General features: G+C 41.0%; 1 protein-coding gene across 1 annotated transcript; it reads left to right on the plus strand.

Moving 5' to 3' along the window:
- The first annotated feature begins 391 nt into the window (after positions 1-391).
- dclre1b (DNA cross-link repair 1B) lies at positions 392-8801 on the plus strand. Its single transcript, XM_079638215.1, has 4 exons — positions 392-1633; positions 2091-2256; positions 2378-2560; positions 7190-8801. Exons 1-4 carry the CDS (start codon positions 1442-1444, stop codon positions 8374-8376), a joined length of 1728 nt encoding a protein of 575 aa, XP_079494341.1. The 5' UTR covers positions 392-1441; the 3' UTR covers positions 8377-8801.
- The last annotated feature ends 15094 nt before the right edge of the window (positions 8802-23895 follow it).

Consider the following 23895-nt stretch of genomic DNA (forward strand, 5'->3'; position numbering starts at 1 on the left):
TGTAGGCCTATAGGAGATTATTTCCACGGAAAAAAAAACAAGTAAACAACTTTTACTCCTCCAAATCTGACCCTTTTTTTCAATTCTGAGTTTATAACTTACAACATAGTAGCGAGATATTCTGATATATGAACTAGCAATTCTGAGAACACAAAAAGATGTGAGATTTAAACACAGATTTCCGAGAAAATGTCAGAATTGCGAAATGCAAACTCGCAATAATGATGACGAGCCACAAACTACCAACCAACGTGTCAACGTGTTGCTGATATATATTTTTTTGCTTTAAGAATTCCTCAAGCTTTAATAGTGATGTCATGTGCTAAAAAGATGAACAGTCGGGCTACTCCGCGCCGCATCATGATGTTATACTGACCTCTGGTGGAGGTAATGGGCGCTGAATATAAAATAAAGCATTAGGCCAATTTTGCAAGATTAAAAAAAAAACATATTTTGAATTTGATAAGTGAATATAACAAGACCAACATCTAAATATACAAAAAAAAATCTAAATTTATATCTCATATATAACACATTGATTTTACTAAATAAGCTAAAGTAATTGATGGGACAGCACTGCCCAGTGGTTATTAAGTGAAAAAAATATATGGCCATTATGTGATTTTTTTACATAATAAACTGCTTCTCAAAGAAAGAAAGAAAGAAAGAAAGAAAGAAAGAAAGAAAGAAAGAAAGAAAGAAAGAAAGAAAGAAAGAAAGAAAGAAAGAAAGAAACATCAATAAAGCAAAATGAGAATTGAACTGAAGCATTTTAAAGCATCGTATTTGAAGTTTGAATGGCACTTAATATAATCTACTGTGGTCAACACTAGTTAAAAAATATTTGGTGGAAGCAGCGATTTCTCGGTTAAAGTCGAGCAAAAGACCCTAAATTTGCACATCACGGAAGTCAGTGACGTCACATGAGCTCGCAAGCTACATGGAGGCGTGGACAATAAACGTATTTTTTGGCGGACAACCCAGTCGCAAATATCATAGCGCGCTGAAATCATTTGAATTGGTAAACACACCGCGACATGGCGCTCATCTGCAAAAATAGAGCACATCATCATCTGCCCGGCTAACCGGCCTGCTAATACACTCGGATAATCAAAGACTGGCAAGCATGCAGTTAACTTACATTTATCCTTTTTTGTCTGACTTTGTGCCTGCATAAGCAAAGCGAAACTTAAATGCGATGCCGCTATTTCTTTACTGCTAACGCTGCGTGTTTAATATGTCAGTTACACTGTTACGTTACAAACACTTGCCAGTTCATATTGAATATTGTGTGTGTTTACATTTATGACAGCGCTACTAGATAAGTCACGCTTTTTAAACGCCAACAAAACCAGTGCAGCTGAAATACAGCTTTTGTCAAAAACAAATTATTTTGGGAATAAGCAGTAGGTTACGCCTGAGCTCCTCACAGAAGCATAAAATGAACGGAAAAGTCCTACCGGACACTCCCATAGCCGTAGACTGTTGGCAGCTCCGTAAGTGCCATCACGTCCGACTGTTCTTTCTGTCTCACATGCACGCGGATCACACCTCTGGCCTGTCATCCTCCTGGAGTCACAGGCCCATCTACTGCTCACCCCTCACTGCCAAACTGCTCCAGCTCAAACTGCAGGTGACCGCACAGGGTTCTGGGGAACATTTAAAAGAAAACAATATTTATATATCAGTTCTATTTTAGTATTATTTATATACTATTTTAACAATAGCAACACTCTTATCAAAGTCAACTGTAAATGATGGTATATGGAATGACATTTATAGTGAAAAGTGCTATAATTTTTTTTAGAAATTGACTTAAAAACGTTTCTCTTCAGGTTTAAACGGAACATTAATATTGGGTCAATATTGTAAAGCATGTGCTTAGCTTTAGTACAGTCAGTAACCATATAAAAGCCTGTTTTGTTTCATTTTCACAAACAGCATGTTTTCTATAATATCAAGTTTTTTCTCACTCTGTATAAATTTATACAGTACATGAATGTCATGTAAGGCCCTTCTATATTATATAAGTTCTAAATGGCTGAAACTGGCAGGAATGAAAAATTGTGTCATGTTGTTGTGATTTACAGGTCAGACAGAAATGGATACGTCCCTTGGAGATTGGGGAAGCTCACATGCTGTTGCTAGATGATCTTGGAAAAGAGCGGCTGACCGTTACTCTAATAGATGCCAATCACTGTCCTGGGGCAGTTATGTTTCTCTTCGAGGGATACTTTGGCACCAGACTCTACACTGGTGAAAATTAATATTATGGAAATGCACGATATTCTAATAGTTTTTCTTTTGAAAGTTATTGATTCTCACTGTCACATATTGAAGATTACATTTTAATGATAGTTAATGTGTTTGATCTCAGGTGACTTCCGTTATACCCCATCCATGCTCCGTGAGCAATGTCTGAGGAACAACACTACCATTGACGTGCTGTATCTGGACAACACAAACTGTGACCCCACTCGAGCTGTACCTTCTCGTCAGCGAGCCACTCAGCAAATTAAAGAGATCATTAGGGCTCATTCTGGATACGCCGTCGTTATTGGTAAGACTCTCACACTTTCAACATTAAAGAATTTCGTGTAATACAGTTTCATGTGTTTCTACAAAACAAAAAAACAAAAAAGATTTGAGTCTGTTAGTAAATAAAGGCCAACTGTGTAATGATAATAGGGATGTCACGGTGAGGAAATTTTCACACCGGTATATATACTTACGACAACACCAGTATTACAGATAACACTGAATCCCTTTGAATCCGTCCTCCCTTTACGATTTCGAATTCACGACCACGTGTTGCCCACTCTGTGTGTAGGTCTATAATTTGCCACTATTTATATGCGGGGTATTGAAATCACTTTTGAATGCATACTCTGTGTATAGGGAGTGGCTGTACTGTCCTCACATTTTACAAGATATTTGTCAATGACAGGACTTGGACCAAATCCTCCTCCGTCGTCTTGTCAGTCACCTCTCCTTGCTCTCGTCATGTGACAAGTGAACTCTGACTCCTTCTGCACTGTGCTGCAACACTGCAGCTCGTGCTGTGTGGAGCAGAGCAGACACTCAAAGTTTATAAGTGTAGCGTCCGTTGTCTGGGGGTGTTCGATTCAGTGTATTCTGGAGGTAACTCCGATTCCCGACTCCATTTGCTCCACTTACTTTGTCAAAACAGGGTCGGCAATATAGGAATACAAGATTGCCGTCATTATTGCACACTAGGCTGTTTTTTTTCTCCGACACAAAGCCTAAAACTACCTTTATTAAAACAACACACTTTTAGCGAGACTGGCCAAATTAGTCCAGTTTTGAGATGACATTACCTTGAAATGATATGTCACCATCTTTTCCTAGTCGTTGCAAATACTACCTAATTTTAAAGAGGTAAATTATGATTAGTTTTATGATTATGAACACAAATTATGATATCATGGCAAACCAAATTAACCGATGACACCACAAAGTTACGGAGGTATGTATATAATTACAATGTAATTGGCTGTTATTTACATGTAGGATAAAACTGTGACTGTAACGTTGTTTCTGTGACCGCTCCAGCTGTCTTACGCATGAATGAGCGATTTCAGACACAGCAACAGAGTTGACAACAAGAGGCGATTTCTGTGCTGGAGTCGACTCCAACACTAGGGCTATTAAGAGTAAACTCTCTATCACTACCTTTGTCCAACTGATCTAAATGGTTTTCATTTCTATAATAAAAGCTAAACTTGGGCAAGTAATGTCATTGATGTACGGCCAAACACAGTGTAACACAGACTACCGTAGCAAGCGAATACTATAACTGTAATGATAACTATACCGTTTCAATAATTGGTCTAATTCTGTGAGAATAGGGAAGTCCACATCTCCACAAAACAGTTACGAACAAATTACAACCATAACAACACAGAGGAACGATATTGTTGAGAAAAAAAATGTCCAGCTGATAAACAACAAAAACATTCAAAAGCCTCCAAACAAAAAGCCTCCAAATATTTTTAGGTGACTCTTTCTCTCTCCCATTATACATACTTCTATGTTGTTCAAAAGTATGGGGTCAGTAAGAAATTAATACTTTTATTCAGCAAGGATGCATTCAATTAATCAAATGTGACAGTAAAGACTTTTGTACAAATAAATGAAAATAAATTTGATAAATCAACTTTTTATTCATCAAAATTTGTAACTTTCTATTCTTTAAATTATCCTGAGGAATTCTGTTTTCCTGATTTCAACATTGATAATAATAATAATAATTGTTTCTTGGGCACATAATTATCATATTAAAGGGGTCATGACATGAGAAACCAAATTTGCCTTGATCTTTTGGTGTATAAGAGGTCTTTGTACCATTTAAACGTCCTGCAAGTTTCATAGCTTAAGACGTCCTCCCCATTATAAACGAATCATTTATTTAATCAAGCTCTAAATACAGCTCGTTCTGGATCCATGGTAAGAAGTGACGTCACGGTACGAAGTGACGTACCAGCGTTTGCATAATGACCGCCTCCAGCAGAAGACAGTTACGCTTTAAGCGCAAGGCAACTACGCTCATTTCGTATCGTTGTCGCGCCCGCGCGCTGCGCGCCTCACAAGTGTTCAGTCGACGGACAGCGAGTGGGTCTGTGTACAGGGAAATTACGATGCCGCAGATGTGCTGTTCCTGGCTGTGGACAAACAACATCTTTGAATACGCTGCGAAGGATCCAGTCGTCAGGGAAAAATGGATGCACTTTATTTTTTGCGGACGTCTCAGTCACGACAGTGTTAGTTTAAGCGTTTGTTCTGTACATTTGAAGGATGACTGTTTTGAGCTTTGCCAGAAAACTGTTGCTCAAAGATAAGTCCGTGCCGACTATTCTGGGCTCAACATCGACGACGCAAACTGTGAGTAATGTATTTAAAACTTTAAACTACTTTTTAAATACGCTGAAAGATCCAGTCGTCAGGGAAAAATGGATGCACTTTATTTTTTTGCGGACGTCCCAGTCACGGCAGTGTTAGTTTAAGCGTTTGTTCTATACATTTAAGGATGACTGTTTTGAGGAAAAAATCCCAATATGATGCTTGGCTTTGCCAGAAAACTGTTGCTCAAAGATAAGTCCGTGCCGACTATTCTGGGCTCAACAACGACGACGCAAACTTACTTTTTACCATGGCTAATATAAACAGATTTGTATAAGAGAATCTTGAAAATATGTCGCCTTTCTAGTAGGCCTACATGTGATTAGTTAAATAATGTTAAACTGTTAGCAAATTAAGCTATAGGATAATTATGCAACAATAATCCGTTTTCAAGTGTCTCGGGTTAATTTTTTTTTATTAATTCAAAATAGTTTCACTTTCCATGTGGACACGAGCTGATCCAGTCTTCGTTGTTGTGGTGATGGTTCATTTTCCTCTGATTCCGGCTCAAACATAATAAGGTTTTATCATTGCAAGAGCCATCGCTTCGCATGCATCACCCGCTAATAAACAGTTGCGCCGAATCCGCAAATGTTCTGGCTGGGGGCGTTAAAGGGTAACTAAACACTAAACCAACTTTTTTTAGTTAATGATCTGTACGAATGGAGCTTCATAAATGCTGTTCATTGATTCGAGTACTTTTTTTAACATTTGAGTATAAAGTGTTTTAATTTTCAAATATATGGTGTAAAAACGTCTGAGTGCTGCCCTCTTCAGGTTAAACGGAATCTCCTGAAGTAGGGGTACTCTCTGACGTAGGGTACTCTCTGACGCTGCGAGCTCACCACGCCCCTGGCAGCCCCTGGTATAAAAGCATCTGGTTCCGTCAACACCAGAGCGAGTCAGGAGCTGGAAATTGGAATTACGAGTTTTGAAAACGATCAGGATAGCGTATTTTAGCATGTAGTTAGCATAGCATTTATAGTTATTTAGATTATTTTGTGTAGCCTAGGTAGTTATTTAGCATAGTTGTTAGTGTTGTTAGAAGCATAGTTAGTTAGTAGCATAGTATTGCATCAGTTAGGATAGTGTAGATTTTTAGCATTAGCTTTATCTGTATTTAGTACAGTGGTTAGGCTGGTATAGGTGTAGTGTTGCCGGTTGCAACAGCACTGCTGGACTGTATAACTTCCCACCAGACTTAGAAATTAGGCGCCAGTGTTTACATGCACTTGTGTGCCAAACGCTGCTCTTCCTGCATGGACTCCACAACCGCCGGCGCGTTTTGCTGGATATTTTTTTTCACATAGCGGCAAAATATGCTTAACGTAGGTCAATAGTAATAATAATCCACTCAGATACTGGACCCATTCTCTCTAGCGCGGCTGCTTCGCTAGCATCGTCGGATGCCGATCGCGAGGCGGGAGTTAATGCGATGCGACACCGCAGTTTGAGCTAGCGGCTCGAATTGATATGATTTTAGCTCTGTGTCCACAGACAATTCCTCCACTTCAGGTGAGAAAAGTCCTCAACTTTAAATGACCGCTCTGTTGCAAAGCTACTTGCGTCACTCTCCATCTTAGCGATTCTGACAGCAGCTGTCAGTCACTGCGGGTCTGTCAATCACCCGCTCAGCCCCGCCCTCGGTTCGTCCGTTGGGCTCTGCCCACTTTTCCAGCATTTTTCAAATATTGCCAGTGGGTGGAGTCAGGCTCTGACCAGGGGTTTAGTTACCCTTTAATAATTGATGCACAGGCACTGACGTTAGCCAATCATATCAGTGGGCGTTAACACTGAACTCCTAAAGGGGAAACACCCCCCAAACAGACTGTTTGAATCAGAGGATGAGAAACAGGGTGGGAAAAGGTCATAAATCACTACATTTTAAAAGTTTTTTGTAAAAAAAACTATAGTAATACTATAATTGCACCTAAGGGAACATAATAATAAAATAAAAAAAACATGTCATGACCCCTTTAAAATTACTTCTGAAGGGTCTTGTGAGACTGATAACTGATTCACTTTTTCCATCACATGAATAAATTACTTAATTGAATTACTTTTCTTTGTGAGCATAAGAGACTCATTTCAAAAATATATGTAAAAATAATGATCGACCCCAAACTTTTGAATAGTAGTGTATTCTTATTATTTTTCATATTCATGTATCGACTAAATAATGTTATGACTGAATTCATCTCACACATTTGAGATTGTTTGATATTTTAATATTGCAATACTTATTAATGAGGCTGCTATCTGTGATCAGGTCTTTACTCTCTGGGTAAAGAGTCCCTGCTGGTGGAGCTGGCTATGGAGTTTAAAACATGGGTGGAGGTGGACAGAGAGCGTCTGCAAACCTTGAGAATTCTGGAGCTTCCTGACGTTTTCACCACTGACTCTGGTGCGGGCCGTATTCGCGTGGTCTCTCAGTCTGTGATCAACGCCTCCAACTTGCTGGCGTGGAATAAAGTGCAGCCTACTATCGCTATATTGCCCACCAGTCGCCCTATGGTCTCCTGCCACCGTAATGTCTATGTGGTGCCATACTCTGATCATTCCTCCTACCAGGAGCTAGAGGACTTTGTGTCTGCCCTGCATCCTGTCTCGCTAGTGCCTATAGTGGGCAACTGCTTGCCTTATTTTTCTTCCCTTCTGAGCCCCCGCAAGAAGTCTAAAGAGGTGGTGATTCCAGAGTCGGTCAAGCACTGCATGATGAACAATTCTAACATCCAGGCCTCCACAAACAGCATAACAGGCGTGCTTCAAAGAACCTCACGTCCTGAGTCTCGAGGGGTGGTGTTTGACTCTCCAGAGTCAAAAATAACCCGACTTAGTCACAATGACGGGGATTCAGATGATGCGGATGTAGATCATGATGCTGTGAATGGGAATTCTAAGATGGATCAAGATTCTGACTGCATTCTTCTAGACATGAGCACCGACTCTTACCACGGCCCACACGGCAAGCGTTTGAGACTCGTCCGAGTTGCATCGGAAGATGTCGTCACGATCAGCAGCAGCCTTCCTCCGGATGACAACGAATCTATTTGTACACTTAAAGATGTAGGATCACCTGATCGCAGCTCCGTGTACGAATGCGAGCATGAAAGTCCAACAAAATCATCCAAGGAGAAGAGTCCTCAAAGGGGCAGCACCAACTCTAGAGAGATGTGCTCTTCGATGGACAGCATCAGCATCCATGATCAGACCTGTGTTTCCGCTGCGGCTGCGCTCACACCCCCTGAAACAAGACCAGTGACCTCTGCCTTGACCCTCAGATTAGAGCGAGAGCAGTGGCTCCTTCAGAACTTCACCATCCCTGCTGAAGAATGCAAAGGTGACCACGTGTTGTGTGGACTTTATGAAATGTATCGCATTAATCAGGTTGATCTTCCTAAACCAGCTGGTGATCCTCTTGAAGCGGCTATAAAGGAGATTCAAAAGTCTAAATAAAGCAGTTTGTGATTAAAATAAGCATTTGTGTTTATGTAAATTGTTAATAATTATGTATCAGTGACAACAGTATTGTCTCCAAGTTATTAGTGCTGTGCCAAAAACTGTTGATGGCATCAATCTGATGGTATTATTTTCAGTACTAATGTTTGACGTATCACACTAACATGTTTTCATATGTAGCATTTACAAAGCACCTTATTGTGGCAGATTTGCTTTTAGATGGAAATAAATGTCCTCATTAAAAGTGATCTTTGTCTTTGTCAAAATTGACTTGATTACAAATAAACTTTAGGTAAATCTTTTAATTAATGCACATGATTTTTAGACCTTTTAAACTGTGAACATTTCAGTTTCATGTGTAGAATATTGATGAAGCAATCAAATGAACTTTTATTTAATGTGAGAAATGTTTGGCAGCCTCAAACAAATGGACTCGGGATAGAAAATGTGATGTGTGACAGACCAAGGATTTGAAGATTATTAAAATAATAATTCTTGGTCGGTGGTATTTTTAAATTAGCATAAACTTCTGTGGCATAAAGAGGATACTTTGAATTATAAAGATAATAGTCTGTGACTTTATTAGCTGCTCAAAGCACTAAACATTAATGGAGAAAAATGCCCTTAAGTAATACTTTGATTAATCTGACACTTAATTTCTTACTGAAAGCTTTCTTACGGGCAGTGGTTCTCAAAGTGTGGGGGAGACTTCCCTGATTTTCCTGATTTGGTTTTATGTGCTATCGGGCATGCTGAATTTATCTCTGAAAGCAAACAAATATGTCCCTGCATATCACTAATGTGGCAGAATGGATCTTTAATTTCAGTGTGTTTGTAATACAATGTTCCTCAAATGACTTGTATAGTGCAAGAGATGCATAGACTACTTTTATGTCATTTGTTCCTTGGGAAAGGAGTCATATAGAATGACATGAAGGTGAGTAGATGATGGAAAGATGTTTTGTTTTCAGGTGAACTATCACTTTTTCTAGACCAAAAAAGGGAGAATCACTGTTTAATGCGGTGTGAATTGAATAGGCTGTTGTTTTAACCAGAAGGTGGCAGAGTAGTTCAATACTCTAAAACTCAGCTATACAGTAACATGCAATAAATGCAGGGAAATGTTCTGAATTAATCTTATTGATTTTACAATTGCCAATAAAAGTTTGAGAAACGCTTTTTATGACAGTACTGATTATGTGCACAGCTGCAAAATTCTATTCATTTTCGTCTCAAAATGTAATCTTGAAATACTATTCCGTTTATTTTGAAATAACAATTTGCAGTTATTTACCCTCCCAAGGCAGAGTTTGTGTCGAAGGAACATTTACACCACTGAAAGTCTGATTACATTAGCAGACATTAGGGAAGCAGCCATTCTTAATTGTGTCATATGCTCATGTCTCACAGATGGGTATGAGTAAAAAAAAAAAAAAACAGAACTTCAACCAGTTATGCACCAAGAAAAGCCCCAAGCAGCTCCACTAATGTCTGTGAAAGAGATGCATTACAACGTAACTTTAATCTGTGACAGATCATTTTATATGTTCGAAGAATGGGCACCATCAAAAGTTTCACCTAAACAATTCCTTTCTGAACAGATTATCCGCAAGTATTTGTCCCCGTCACTGATACCAATGCCTCATATTCAGAGAGATATGAATAACATAAGAGCGGATCAATGTCTAATATATTTCTCTCATACCGCAGATAGGGAAGTCAGAGGTTTGTGATTTAGTATTCACCAGCTTGAGATAATGCAAGTAATACATATTTAGGTATTCCAAACACTTCTATTTACCATTGAATTCACGTACTGAGGGATTGTAAGTGATTGGGCTTGCATGCTGCTCAGCAAAGAAAATAATACAACTTAAGCCAGGCTGTCCTATAGCAGTGATGTTTAATTCACCTCTGGTTTCTGCCTGCTCACTCTGCTCATAAAGGATGAATGGTTTGATGTATCAGGGGGGCTCTTTGCATTCCAGATGAGGCCAAATCCACATTAAAACGCTCTCCAGGCTGGCCTAATCCAGCACAGGCATTCTTACATCAGCTAACATCATAGAATGATGGCCAACCAGACTCAGCCAACCGCCACAGGGAAACAGACTCACCAGTGAGAGTTATCAGCCTAAATGTGTGATTCAGTTGGCCCATCTGTGTTATCTCTGAATGGTTACATGTTAGACTGGATATTACACCATTATCAACATCAAATCTTTTTACTTTGTGCTTCAAGTGAATTATTTTGTACCAAACAAGTCACAAATGGACTGTGACCGGGAGGGGACATGTTCGGTTCACTTAGTTTTGTCAAACTCAACAAAAACCTGACTTGTCTATAGAAAAGTAAAATTGACATGTGAAGACCAAATATGGTAACCCATATGGAGAGTTTGTCCTCTGCATTTAACCCATCCAAATTAGTGCACACAGTGAACACTCACACACACAGAGCAGTGGGCAGCCATTTTGTTGCGGCGCCCAGGGAGCGATTGGGGGTTATGTACCTTACTCAAGGGCACCTCAGTCATTTCCTGCTGGTACTGAGAATCAAACCTGCAATCTTCGGGTTGCCAGTCCGATTCACTAACCGGCATCAGACCACGACTGCCCTAAAGGAGAAGCAGAAGACAAATAGAAATAAACAACGCATTTGCTCATGATCCACAGAAGGGCAGCAGGACAGATCTAATAGCTTCTCTGCACACCCCATTAGTCCTTGGACACTGCCGTTTAAGAGAGTCAGACAGGGCAACGCATTTACACCAAGTGTAAAGACATTTTATCTTGTTAAATTGTCACTGACCTGTCCTGTCCCTTACAAAAAATAAGTATACTTAAGAAAAGTTCAAGTAGGCCTATATTTTTAAGTATACTTTATGTAGTAGCCTAAGTATAGTAATCAATGCACTAGTAGAATAGTTGAAAGTGTACTTTTTTAACACAACTTGGGACTAAATTTGCCAACTTTTTAGTGTATAAAAGTATACTAAAAAGTAACAGCAGTAAACTAGTTTACAACTAGGCTACGTTTTTCATTTGCTATAGGCCTATACTACAAGTGAACGTATAGCTAGTTTTACTGATAAAGTAAATAGCTGATTTTTTTAATTTATGAAAGTAGGCTACAATTTGAAGTAAGTACAATAAACTACAATTTTTGTAAATTTGGAATCAGTAACCGACTACAATTCAATATACAATATTGAACTGTTGCATGAAAGCCACACTCATAATCACGTTTGTGTCACAGTGTCTGGTTTGAGTTCTTCACCTAGATGTCCTCCTTCCCCACGGTGTTTGTCATATTCTGAACTACATTCCCCACGATCCTTGTTCTTCATTGCACTCAGCTGTTCCTTGTCATTAATAATTGCACTCAGCCAATTCTCCATTTAGTCCTTGTTATGTATCACGCCACTTCCGAGTCCTGGGGCCTGTTTCAGAAAGGAGGTTAAGTGAAAACTCTGAGTATGTTAACCCTGAAATGAGGGAAACGCTGGGTTTTCCGTTTCAGAATGGGAGGTATATCAAACCCGAGAAAGCAGAGTAAGTCAAGCCCGTTTCTGAAAGAGAGGTAACTTATACTCAGAGTCAGTTACCATGGCAACTTACTCTGTGAACCTAACCTGGTCGGGAGCAGGTTTTCTTCGGTAAACCCAGAGTTTATTGCGGTCTCCTCCCCTTTTTTAAAGAGGAAGCGGTGTTTAAACACTTCATTCATTCTTTCTGTACATTTATTTATTGCTGTTTTTTCCGCTGTTTTAAAAAAGAAATTAATAAGATGAAGTATATTTAACGTTAACTCCTTAACTGGCAACTGAAAATACAGTACATTAGAGTTTCATCATGTAGTTCTAAACAAGTTCTACAGAATTAAACTGTGGCATTTACTGAAAATCACTTGGGGGATAAGAATGTCCTTTTATACTTAGATATAAACTTCGATTCTATAGGCTACACCACATACAAATGTGAATGTGTAGATTGTCTGATGTGTAGACACATAATATTAACATTACCCTGTAGGCCTCTCTGTGGCGCAGAAACTGTTTCTTCATACCCATCATCCTGTGAAGATGAGCATTTGTACACTTTATAACACTATTTGTCATAATTTCTGGTGTATTGAGTAGGCAACTTACAACTTTCTGGGGTTCTGTTGGGACATGAGGCTCCAAAAGACAGATATTAGTCTCTAGATACTGTAGATATTAGTCCAAATAGATATCAGAATCTATTGGGAGTGGGACCAACGAAAAACCCAACCCAAAGTTAAATAAATGGAAATATAAAAAATACCCTATAAAAAATAACACATAGACCTCTTACATTTTATGAAGGCCCTTGGATCTCCGGGAGTGACTGGCTCTGATGAAGGAATTCCCTCAGCCAAAAATGCTGCTGCACTGCTAGACAATGCTATTTAGTTATGTAATATGTCAAATGTTTGTAAAGTCAGATAGCCTACACTCATGATATGCTCAAGCCTTACCTGATTGAATTATGTTTTTATATATTTTTTATTTTCAGCTGCTGCCACATTCTTGCCTGCAGTCATGAAAATTAAAATTAGGTTGAATAACTGTTCTTCCAGTTTCACCTGATATTATAACAAGTTACTCTAAAATAGTTATTAATTACTACCTACAAATGACATCTTCAACAGTGTAATTAGATTAATGTAATAATTACTATCTTTAGAAAGTATTGGTCTACTTATTATTAATTACTAAGTCCCATATCAACCTCAACCACTTGAACAATACAATGAGGAGAGACAAGAAACTGCACTTTTAATGCTTTCAAAATGAACAATATACAATTGCATGAATTATTCTTGAATTGACCAAAGTGTGTAGAGGGAGAAGGTTACATTCAAAATATACCTTTTAAAAATGTATGTTAAATCCACTGTTGTTTTATACAGAATTGTTCTATAGTCTATGCAGTAGCCTATTTAATGTAATTACATCATATTTTATTTTAAATTACAGAAGAATTCCTCTTTGTGTCTGGCGCTGTTGCCATGGTGACTCATAATATCTGCGCTCCATTGATGATGGCTTTTTATAGTTGTGGTGCATGCGCTTAACTCAGAGTCAGTCACCTTAGAGTTGATTGAACTAACTAATTTCAGCTGATCTGAAACCGAAAACTCAGAGTTTCCCATCTCAGGGTAAGTCAACTCAGAGTTCTGTTTCATTCTTACTGACCGCCAGAGGCAGTGTAAACACTATGGATTATCGCAGCGCCAGCCAGATAGGTCGAGAGAATATACCAACAAAGTCACGTGGCGTGACGTATGCTGAGCCCTGGAGGTTATAGGCTACAGTAGCTCAGCACTCTACCTCTTTCGCTTTCTCGCCTGGTTGAGATAGGTTGTTTTTGTGTGATTATTCGCGCTGTCAAGTGCAGCTTACAAGAGCAGCGAGATTCGTCCTCACAAGCTGTGACAGCGCGCGTCTACGCAATTTCAAGGATTTGGATTTATTTTACAGCGCTTGGTGAGTCATATTAACATTACTTCGTCGGTAACACTCTGTGCCTCTCGGTGCTATCCGGTGGCTTGTGTTTTCCGCGACTGAGTTAACGGTCTCCCGTTGACATATCTAACGTTACTCAGACTGTTTTTTCCTCGAATCCATGTTACATTATTTGTCCATCGGTTCAATCCGCCGGCCATTTTAGACATTTTTTCTTTTTCGTGAGATATTTGTTGGTATTACCTGTCGGTTTGCCCGAGGTAATTGTTTTATTTATTTTTATTATTTTTTCATCCCGCTCAACTTAACCTTACGGTGCTATCCGAAGGTGTTATTAACGAGTAACTATGGCTCACAGCTCGATCGCCACTGGTTTTCCACTGACTTGTAAGCTGTGCCCTAATCATCTTCTCCCTGACGACGGTCATGACTTCTGCCCGTCGTGTTTGGGTGTTCAACATCTGTGAGATGCTCTCACGGACCCGTGCATGCACTGCAGCCTTTTGCCTATTTCGGAACGACAGCTCCGTCTTGCCGAGTTAGACCCTAATTCGACAGTGAAACTTGGGCAGTTGGATGCAGCCCCTTCACGCACTCGGAAGCGCAAAGCGTCGGCGGCAGCTGGTGCTCCCCCCCCATCTAAGAAAGTCAAATCGCGAGGTGATGAACATTCACGTGTTGAGAAAAGTTCACTTTCTATGACGGTGTCGGTGCTTTCTTCAGAGATGGCAGAGCTGAAACGTCTGCTTCACTCGCTTCAGCCTGTCTCATCTGCTACACCTGTGAAGCTGACACAGGAGGATGAGAATGTTCAGAATCAGGGAGCTGGGGAAGAGTCTCTTGATTTCCCTGGTTTTTCTCATCGTTCAGAGTTTGATGTGCTTTCTACAAGTGCTTCAGATTCCTTTTTTCACGATCATGGGGATACTATGGATGTTGCTGCACAACCATCACCTCAGGCTGTTTTCACTGGTTACCCAGCAGCGGAGGGGTCTAGTGGGGGTTCAGTTCAGTCGTCTGGACAAGCCCAGTCCTCCTCCGATGATACTTTGGATGTGCTTCGAATGGCAGTTGCTCGTCTAGGACTTGATGAGTCACCTGTCCAATCTGCCCAAACAAATGTGTTTTTCAGACAGAACACAGCAGCAACTTCTTTTGCAATGCCACCATGTAAGAATTTTGTGGCTGAATTCTCAAATGCTCTCACTGGTTCTGGTCCGCCTAAACGGCGCTCTAAGATTGCTCGAACGCTAGCATCTATGGCTGAAGCAGATTCTATCGGGGTGGGTCGTGCTCCAGAAATAGAGCAGCCTGTGGCAGCTTTGGTGGTGTCTCCTGATGAGGCTCTGCGAGGGAATGTGCGATGTCCCAGTGCGCAATGCGGTCGTACGGATTCCTTGCTGAAAAAGGCATACGAGTCTGTTGCCTACATTACTCGAGCAGAAAACACAATCTGCCAGTTACTCCTTGCTGCCACCAGTACGCTGGAACCTGCGAATGCGGATCCCTCTGTTTCACAATTTCTGCAAACTGCTCTGTTGGCAACAGGCCATGTGACCCGCGAGCTGGGTAGTCTTACAGCCACGCTTCTGGCAGCCCGCCGCCAAGTGTGGCTTGCCCAAGCACGACTGCCGGAGGACTGTAAGAAAACCTTGAGAGAACTTCCATTCGTTCCCGGGCATCTTTTTGGTCCAAATGTTCCGGAACTGTTGGAAAAGAGGATAAAGCTGTCTGAAGCTACTCGTCAACTGACACAGGTGCAGCGCAACCCTACCTTTAGGATGCCAGCGGTTCAGACCCGACAGCACTATGCCACATCGGAGCAACGTTTCCGCCGGCATGCTACATCTCAGTCACAGCCCCCTCAGAGACCTCGTGCTCCTGAAGAGGCGAGAGTTTTTCGCCCACCTCATCGACAGTTTCCAGGAGGACCCCGTCAGCGTCCCCGCGCGAACACTAAAAATCGCACACATAAAGCCTGAGACAGCCAGGCCGGCGGTCGATCGCTTTTCAATAGATCAACTGGAGTACTGGAGATCCAACACAGCAGACCCCTGGGTGTTGGCGACTCTGAGCAGGGGATATACTCTACAGTTTCGACGTCGGCCTCCCAGATTTTCAAGAATTGTTCCTACGATTGTCAGAGACGCGGTTCGCGCGGTGGCTCTCTCTCTGGAAATTTGTTCACTGTTAGAGAAGGGAGCCATAGAAAAAGTTCATCCCCTCGTTCAGAGAGACGGGTTCTATTCAACATATTTTCTTGTTCTGAAGAAGGACGGTGGTTTCCGCCCAATTCTCGATTTGAGGCTTCTGAATTTGTTCCTGAAGGTCCTTCCTTTTCGAATGCTGCGCACAGCCGATGTTCTTCGGTCTGTGACTGCAGACGATTGGTTTGTAAGTGTCGACCTGAAAGATGCTTACTTTCATGTCCCAATTGCTGTACATCACAGAAAGTTTCTGCGTTTCAGTTTCCTGAATCAAGCCTATCAGTTCAAAGTGCTACCCTTCGGCCTTTCCCTTGCTCCTCGCGTCTTCACAAGGTGTGTGAGCGCAGCTCTGTCTCCTCTTTGGATGAGAGGCATGCGTATTCTTCCTTATTTGGACGACTGGCTTCTCTGTGCCCCAACAGAGCGGCAGGCTGTACAAGACTCCAGACTACTTTTGAGACAAGTGCAGAAGCTGGGGTTTTCTGTGAACGAGAAAAAGAGCCGTCTGATTCCATCACGGACCACTACGTTCATAGGAATGACCCTGAATTCCTGTCTAATGTCTGCCTCCCTGTCTCAGGAACGTGTGACGAACATTCTGCAACTTTTGGCTCGCTTTCGCCCGGGGGTGTCTTTGCAGTACGAGGTGGTCCTACGACTGATAGGGATGTTAACAGCGGCTACAGTGGTGATTCCCCTGGGTTTACTCCACCTCAGGCCACTCCAGTTATGGAACAACAGTTTGCGGCTAGATCCCACCAGGCATCACCATCAACTGGTTGTGATTTCTCACCGTTGCATATGTGCGTTGAGGCGGTGGAGACAGTTAGAGTTTCTGAAGGCAGGAGTGCCCCTGGGTGTTGTTCCCTCTCGTCGGGAGTTGGTCACGACAGACGCTTCCCTCACAGGATGGGGAGCAACGTGGAATCGGAGGGGTATTTGCGGGCGCTGGACACCGATCCAGGCCACAGAACATATCAACCTGCTAGAACTAAGAGCAGTGTTCTTGGCCCTAAAGTACTTCATGCCGGTTCTGGCAGGCCGCCATGTTCTCGTTCGGTCCGACAATACCTCAACGGTGTTCCATCTGAACCACCAGGGCGGCACGAGATCCCGCAGGTCTCTACAGCTGACTCAAGAGATCCTGACTTGGTGTCAGCCACGACTCGCTTCACTGAGGGCAGCTCATATTCCAGGAGTGTGCAACCAGACAGCGGATGCTCTTTCCAGGGATCAAGTACACCCAGGAGAATGGAGGCTTCATCCAGTTGTAGTGCAGGAGATCTGGCTACGATTTGGAAGAGCAGAGGTGGATCTTTTTGCTTCAGAGATGACCACCCACTGCCGATTATGGTTCGCAAGAACAGAAGTGTCCAGCCCCCTGGGCCAGGATGCGCTGTCTCACGAATGGCCGAACTGCCTGCTATATGCGTTTCCACCTATCCCTCTGTTATGGGAGACGTTGCACAGGATCTCCCTGCGCAAGCACCGAGTGTTGCTGGTGGCACCACGGTGGCCAGCCAGACCATGGTTTCCTTTGTTGCTGAGACTTCTGACAGGGAATCCATGGAAGCTTCCCCCCAGGAAGGACCTCCTCTCCCAGCTGGAGGCCAGTGTCTGGCACCCGGACCCGGCACGTCTGCAGCTTTGGGTCTGGCCATTGGGCTAAATCCTTCCCTGGAGCATTGTGACCCTGCTGTTATTCACACCATCTCTAATGCCAGGGCTTCTTCCACACGGCAGATTTATGCTTCCCGTTGGAAGCTTTTTTCTACATGGTGTGAGGAACAAGGGCTTGATCCTGCAAAATGTGACATCCCGAATATCTTAAGCTTTCTTCAACGCTTACTGGAGGAAGGAAAAGCAGCTTCCACGTTGAAAGTATACGTTGCTGCGATTTCTGCGTATCATGTTCCAGTTGGCGGCTCTTCGCTGGGCTCTCACAGTCTTGTCTGCAGTTTTCTGAAGGGCGCGCGCCGTCTGAACCCTGCTCGGAATCCTAGTTTTCCTGTGTGGGATTTGTCACTTGTGCTTGCATTCCTGTGTTCACCCCAGTTTGAGCCCTTGCAAGGCATTGACGTTAAAATGTTGTCCTTGAAGACTTCTTTTTTGTTAGCTATTGCTACTGCGAAACGGGTCAGTGAGTTGCACGCGCTGTCTGTTAGTGAACCGTGCTTGCGTTGGTTACCGGATGACTCCGGGGTGGTTCTACGACCCAATCCTTCTTTTCTTCCGAAGGTCCTTCTTCCTCAGTTCATAAATCAGCACATTGAACTGGCGTCTTTTCAGACTTCTTCAGGGTCTGATTCAAGTGCCCAACTTTTGTGTCCTGTTCGTGCCTTGAAGTATTATGTGAACTCTACTGTTCAATTTAGACAGACGGACCAGTTATTTGTCTGCTATGGTGGTGCGAAGAAAGGTGCTCCAGTGTCGAAGCAGAGGTTGTCGAACTGGATAGTAGAGACCATTACACTGGCTTACAAGGCAGCAGGGAGACCACTGCCCTGGGGACTAACTTGCCATTCCACTAGGGCCATCTCATCTTCATGGGCTGTTTTCAGAGGAGTTTCCCTGGTGGATATCTGCACTGCTGCTACCTGGACTTCTCCATGCACGTTTGCCCGGTTTTATAAAGTCAATGTTGCTGCTCATCATGCCGTTAGTTCTGCGGTTCTTCTGGAGCAGCCTTAATTTCATCAGGTGGGTGGCATTCCTCATGACTATGTTGGTATGTGTCATCCATAGTGTTTACACTGCCTCTGGCGGTCAGTAAGAATGAAACAGAACGCTAGTTACGCATGTAACTGTGGTTCTGTGAATTCTGGATGACCGCCAGAGTTCTTCTCAGTCACTCGGAATGCGCGAGAAAGGCGTACCGAGGTAGAGTGCTGAGCTACTGTAGCCTATAACCTCCAGGGCTCAGCATACGTCACGCCACGTGACTTTGTTGGTATATTCTCTCGACCTATCTGGCTGGCGCTGCGATAATCCATAGTGTTTACACTGCCTCTGGCGGTCATCCAGAATTCCCAGAACCACAGTTACATGCGTAACTAGCGTTCAAGTTTTAACTCAGAGTTGGTTGAACCTCCTTATTGAAACAGGCCCCTGTTGTCTGGTTTGTTTCTTATTTGGATTTTGACCCTTACCTGGATGATTACGATTTTGGATTACCTTGAATAAATATTACTGCTTTTGGATCTATCCCGGTTTCCCGTGTGTAGATTGTGATTCGTTGTGCATCTCCGAGAAAAATAAAGTGGTGTTTTTTTCTTAATTTAATCTTTTCAAACTAATATTTTGTCTAAATAATTAAATGATATTTGGAACAACAGAACTCAAGTGATATTCCTTAAAAGTAACTTTATGCAATTGGTCTTACCTGACCCTACTCCGACCGGGATTCGAACTGGCGTCTCCAGCATAGGAGGAAGGCACGCTAACAATCGCAGTCTCTAGGATCTGTCACTAGAGCGCCTCTTGAGGCTAGGGGAGTGAGGCTTATTTTACAATTAAAATAAATGATAATTTTTGTTGTTGAAAGTCATCAAGGCTAAACGTTGAAAAGCCTATACAGAAGCTATATTTAAGTTTGAGTGATATAGCAGATGCAGGGCTAAATGCTGTGCATGTGTTTGATTTTAATAATCTTCAGACTTTCCTTCTCAGTTTGTTTTTCAGATCGCATAATTATTATGGTCTCTGATCAGCATCTGCAGTGCAGGATACAGCATCATCACCCCAAGCATAATGCAGTTCTTCCCTCTCTAAGGTCGGTTTTGTCAGAATCAGAGCCTCATGTGATTTGAGCCTGCTTCCTGAAGTAGGCCATCCAGTGACTTTTACTGGGAAGATTGAGCCAAGTTCTGGTGGTGCTTCTGGAAGTTTAAATTAGGCATGGAGTATTTCATCAGCTCCTGTCGCCACTGAGAAAGTCTTTGATGTGCCCCAGACGGGGTGTCCCTCGCTTTACAACAAGAGCCAAGGCAGCTTAATGAGAAAGGAAAAGAGGGAGAGGATGTAGAGTAGAAGAAAGCTGGTCCCACTTTATATTAGATGTCTTTAACTATTTACTAATATTTAAATGAATAATTTGATAAAATGCACTTATTGTGTAGAATCATGTTTTTACATTGTGCTCATATTTTAGAAATACCTGCATGTTACAGCTGTAATTCATTTCTGTAATTACATCTAAATTACACTGTTGACCCTTTCCTTACACCCTTAAACTGACCCATACCATCAAACCTGTCCCTAACCTTACCCGTATCCCACCTCAATAGCAGCACAAGTGTTTTGTAATTATAATATATATGTCACGGATCAACCAGGCTCAACCCTCACCCAATCACAACGTTCTCAACCACCGGAACACTAATCACCCACACCTGCAGATCATACCCGCATTATCTCAAAATGCATATAAACACACTCCTCCTCACACAGTCACTTTGTTTGGTTTCCTTTTGAGGTATACAGGACTCACCTTCCTGTTGTCTTGAGATTCCTGAAGTATTGTTACAAAAGTACAGCCTAGGAATATCAAGGATGAGAAGTTTGTTGCATGCTTAGTTAGGAAGGGCCTGATCTTATGTTGTGCAGTGCAAACCTGTGTGGCCGTGCTGTAGTTGCAATGTGGTCTTTGAAGTTCAGCTTCCTGGCTGAACTCTATGGGATTATTGTTGAAATTGTATTTGGTATTTTGAGCTAAAACTTCACATACACACTCTGGGGACATCAAATACTTATTTTACATCTTGTTAAAAGGGCATTATACCACCCCTTTAAAAAATAAATACAATTTGTGTAAAGCTAAGAAAACCGTGCTGTGAACAAGTCCAAATTGCTTCTTAGGTGTCCCACTGTGAGGACAACAAAGTGTATTATATTGGTGAAAGTGCCAACTATTGACTGTTATATCAGTTTAGTTTAGTTCATTTTTTTTTAGGTTAGCTTGGTGTAATTTCATTTATTTTAACAGCAGAGAACATCAAGCCATTGACTAAGTCAGCTTATGAAGATGCATGAGGTTGTTCTGTTTGTCCTCTGAGTAAAGTGAATATGTTGTTGCAAACCTCTCTAATTTTATGAGCAGAAAAACACATTTAACTGGTCGCTGCACTAGCAAATGAATTCTGTTGTTGGCTAAAAAATGCCTGAAATGAACACTCAAATGAGATATTCACAAAAATCTCTCGCTCGTGTATTTTTGATTGTGAATATGTAGATTTTATTCTCTTTCTGTCACTGGGGGAGATTATTTTGATGATCTCACTAAGCATTGCCAAAAGTCTTGTTATTGTTGAAACTTAGATGAATGTCAAAGCTGTACAATGAACACTAAAATGATTTGAAAATGTGCAGTCTCACAGGTGCAATGAAATGTGTCTGAGGGCTGGAGTTCTTCTAGACTTCCGATGCCCCAGATTTCAGATGACATTTGTGAAAATGTTCCCTGGTTTCTCTATTTCAGGCTCATGCTTTTCAATGGAGTGACTGTATTTTAAAGCAGGCTGGCTTAAGGCAGGTTGACAAAGAACATTAGTGTTTCCAGCACGTTGATGACCTCAGACCTGCCTTCCCTTCAGCCATGTGTTTTATAAGGGGACTGACATCTCTACTGAGACAGACGACAGATAATAGCCTAATACAAACAAACAAAACTAAAGCTGTTTTGATAGCACATCAAAATCAGTCTGCAAACCCTTAGCGGTTAATACTTAATTTACCAGCATCTATTTTAGTGCTTCTTAAATAAAACGAAACAAAAGATGCATGATTGCTGAGAACAATAAATTCACTCCTTTCTGCTTGCGGCACTAAATGAATTAATAGAGCAGTGGTTTTCAAACTATGGGTCATGTAAAAAATATGAAACAAAGTACTCTGTACAATGAACAAGTTTGTTGGTGGACATAACTTGTACTCACATATTTCCATATGTGACGCAGATCATAACAGTGGCTGCATATGTATGCAAATTGCATACTTCCTTACTGTATAGGTCAAAAACAGTACATGGCACTACTCATAAAAGAGTAGGCAGGAAGTACCCGGATGACTAACTACTTCCGACGATATTCTGAAGTGTGCATACAATGGAGACTTTACTATCCCATAAGGCCACAGGAGAGGATTTATGAATTGCAGTGAAGCCACACAACTGATGTTGGTTGGACACATGCAGTACGTCCGGATTAATTTCATACTATTAGGCTACTTAAATAAGTACCTCAAGAGAGCGTCCAATTCTAGAAGCAACCACTTTCTCCTGCACCGCTTATCAGTTGTACGCAAATACAGCGTGACCTGAATACATAAATTCCCTAACAAATGACTATTATGAGCCGGTTCCTTTAATGAATCGTTAAAAAAAACACATGCCGTGCTTCTCAGACAAAAGGATGCGTCTATATCTAGTAGTTGGTCCTCAGGTGCCATTATGCACTGCCCGGCTAAAAAGAAAAAAAGTTACTATTTTTGTCAATTTTGGGTGTCCTTACTAATAAATAAATGTTCACCTTTTTATTAGCATATTACTGTTGCCAGTGTTTTTACTGTTGTAATTTTCTGTTTGATTTAAATGTTTTTTGTTTTTAACTCCTTAAGCGGCACCCCGCTTTTTTTAATAGACATGAAAATGCACATTCCGAACTTAAATGGTTGTAATTCAAGAATGCTTTGTAATATAGATTTAAGATTGATCTTGCTTTAAAGAAGACATTTGGCAGATTTTTGTAGAAGTGAAATAAATTAAAAAAGTTAAACAGAAAAAAGTTATAGAAGTTTGAGTTTATGAAAATGTACAATGTTAACATTTTTATTATTCATATTTTATATAAAATATATACTTTCAAAACCTGGTGGACTCTTAAAAAAAAAAAAAAAATCAAAGCCAAAAATCTGAACAAGTTGTGTTTCAAATTTTAGGTTGATATCTCAAAAAATAAACTTTCAGTAAGATTTTGTTTGGGCGCAGTACCAAACTTTTTCACTAGTTGACATTACTGCCCATATAAGGGTGCCTCTATTTCCATGTTGTTTGAGTGATCTGAACCATTATTTTTACAACATCCTATTCAGAAGTAGTATTGGAAGTTTGGCAGATTTTTAAATGAATTCAACCTCTAAGAAACACAAAAATAACACGTATGTGCATTATAGCTCGCTGCGACATTACAAATGGTGAATCTATTATTTTTTTCTTTATATTCAAAACATTTTCAGACCTTTTTTTCTAAAAGAATTGAATGGATGCTATCTTTTGAACTCTTGGCATGAAAACAAACTGAGGTTTCTACCATTCTTTCATGATTTTTCATGTTCATCACTATTTCAAAATAAAGGTCTGAACACGCCTTAGGAGTATGAAAATATTATTATTGCAAATTGATCAATTACGGCTCTGTACTTTATTTTGACCAAATCAAAAGTCACCAAATGATATATAGTTTGTCAAGATTAGTTTAGATTTAATATAGGATATTACTGTTTGAACTATGTAACCCAACATTTTTTAGAGTGTATTGTAAATTTAAATAATCACAGAAATGTAGCTGCATGTATTATTATGTTTTACAGAAAACGTTTTTTAGGGAACCCCTTATGAGCATAACTGACTATAGTTCATCTCTGCTTTATCACTGTCATCTGTGTGGATTATTATGGTGTAGAATGTGTCTCTCCCAGATGGTTTCAGACATTTGGATCTGTTCTTCCAGAGAACATTGTCCAGATGTTTTTTTCTTCTTCTTCTCTCTGTTAGGACACCATTGCCAGTGAAAACCATTGCAGAATTAATTTGGCATTAGCAA

The sequence above is a fragment of the Phoxinus phoxinus genome (genome assembly GCF_949152265.1).
Source record: "Phoxinus phoxinus genome assembly, chromosome: 15".
In the NCBI taxonomy this organism is placed as follows: Eukaryota; Metazoa; Chordata; class Actinopteri; order Cypriniformes; family Leuciscidae; genus Phoxinus; species Phoxinus phoxinus.

Coding starts and splice junctions, on each gene's coding strand:
- dclre1b (XM_079638215.1), top strand. CDS start 1,442: ATGAACGGAAAAGTCCTACCGGACACTCCCATAGCCGTAGACTGTTGG. Junction 2,257..2,377: donor TGGCACCAGACTCTACACTG/GTGAAAATTAAT, acceptor GTTTGATCTCAG/GTGACTTCCGTTATACCCCA. Junction 2,561..7,189: donor TGGATACGCCGTCGTTATTG/GTAAGACTCTCA, acceptor ATCTGTGATCAG/GTCTTTACTCTCTGGGTAAA.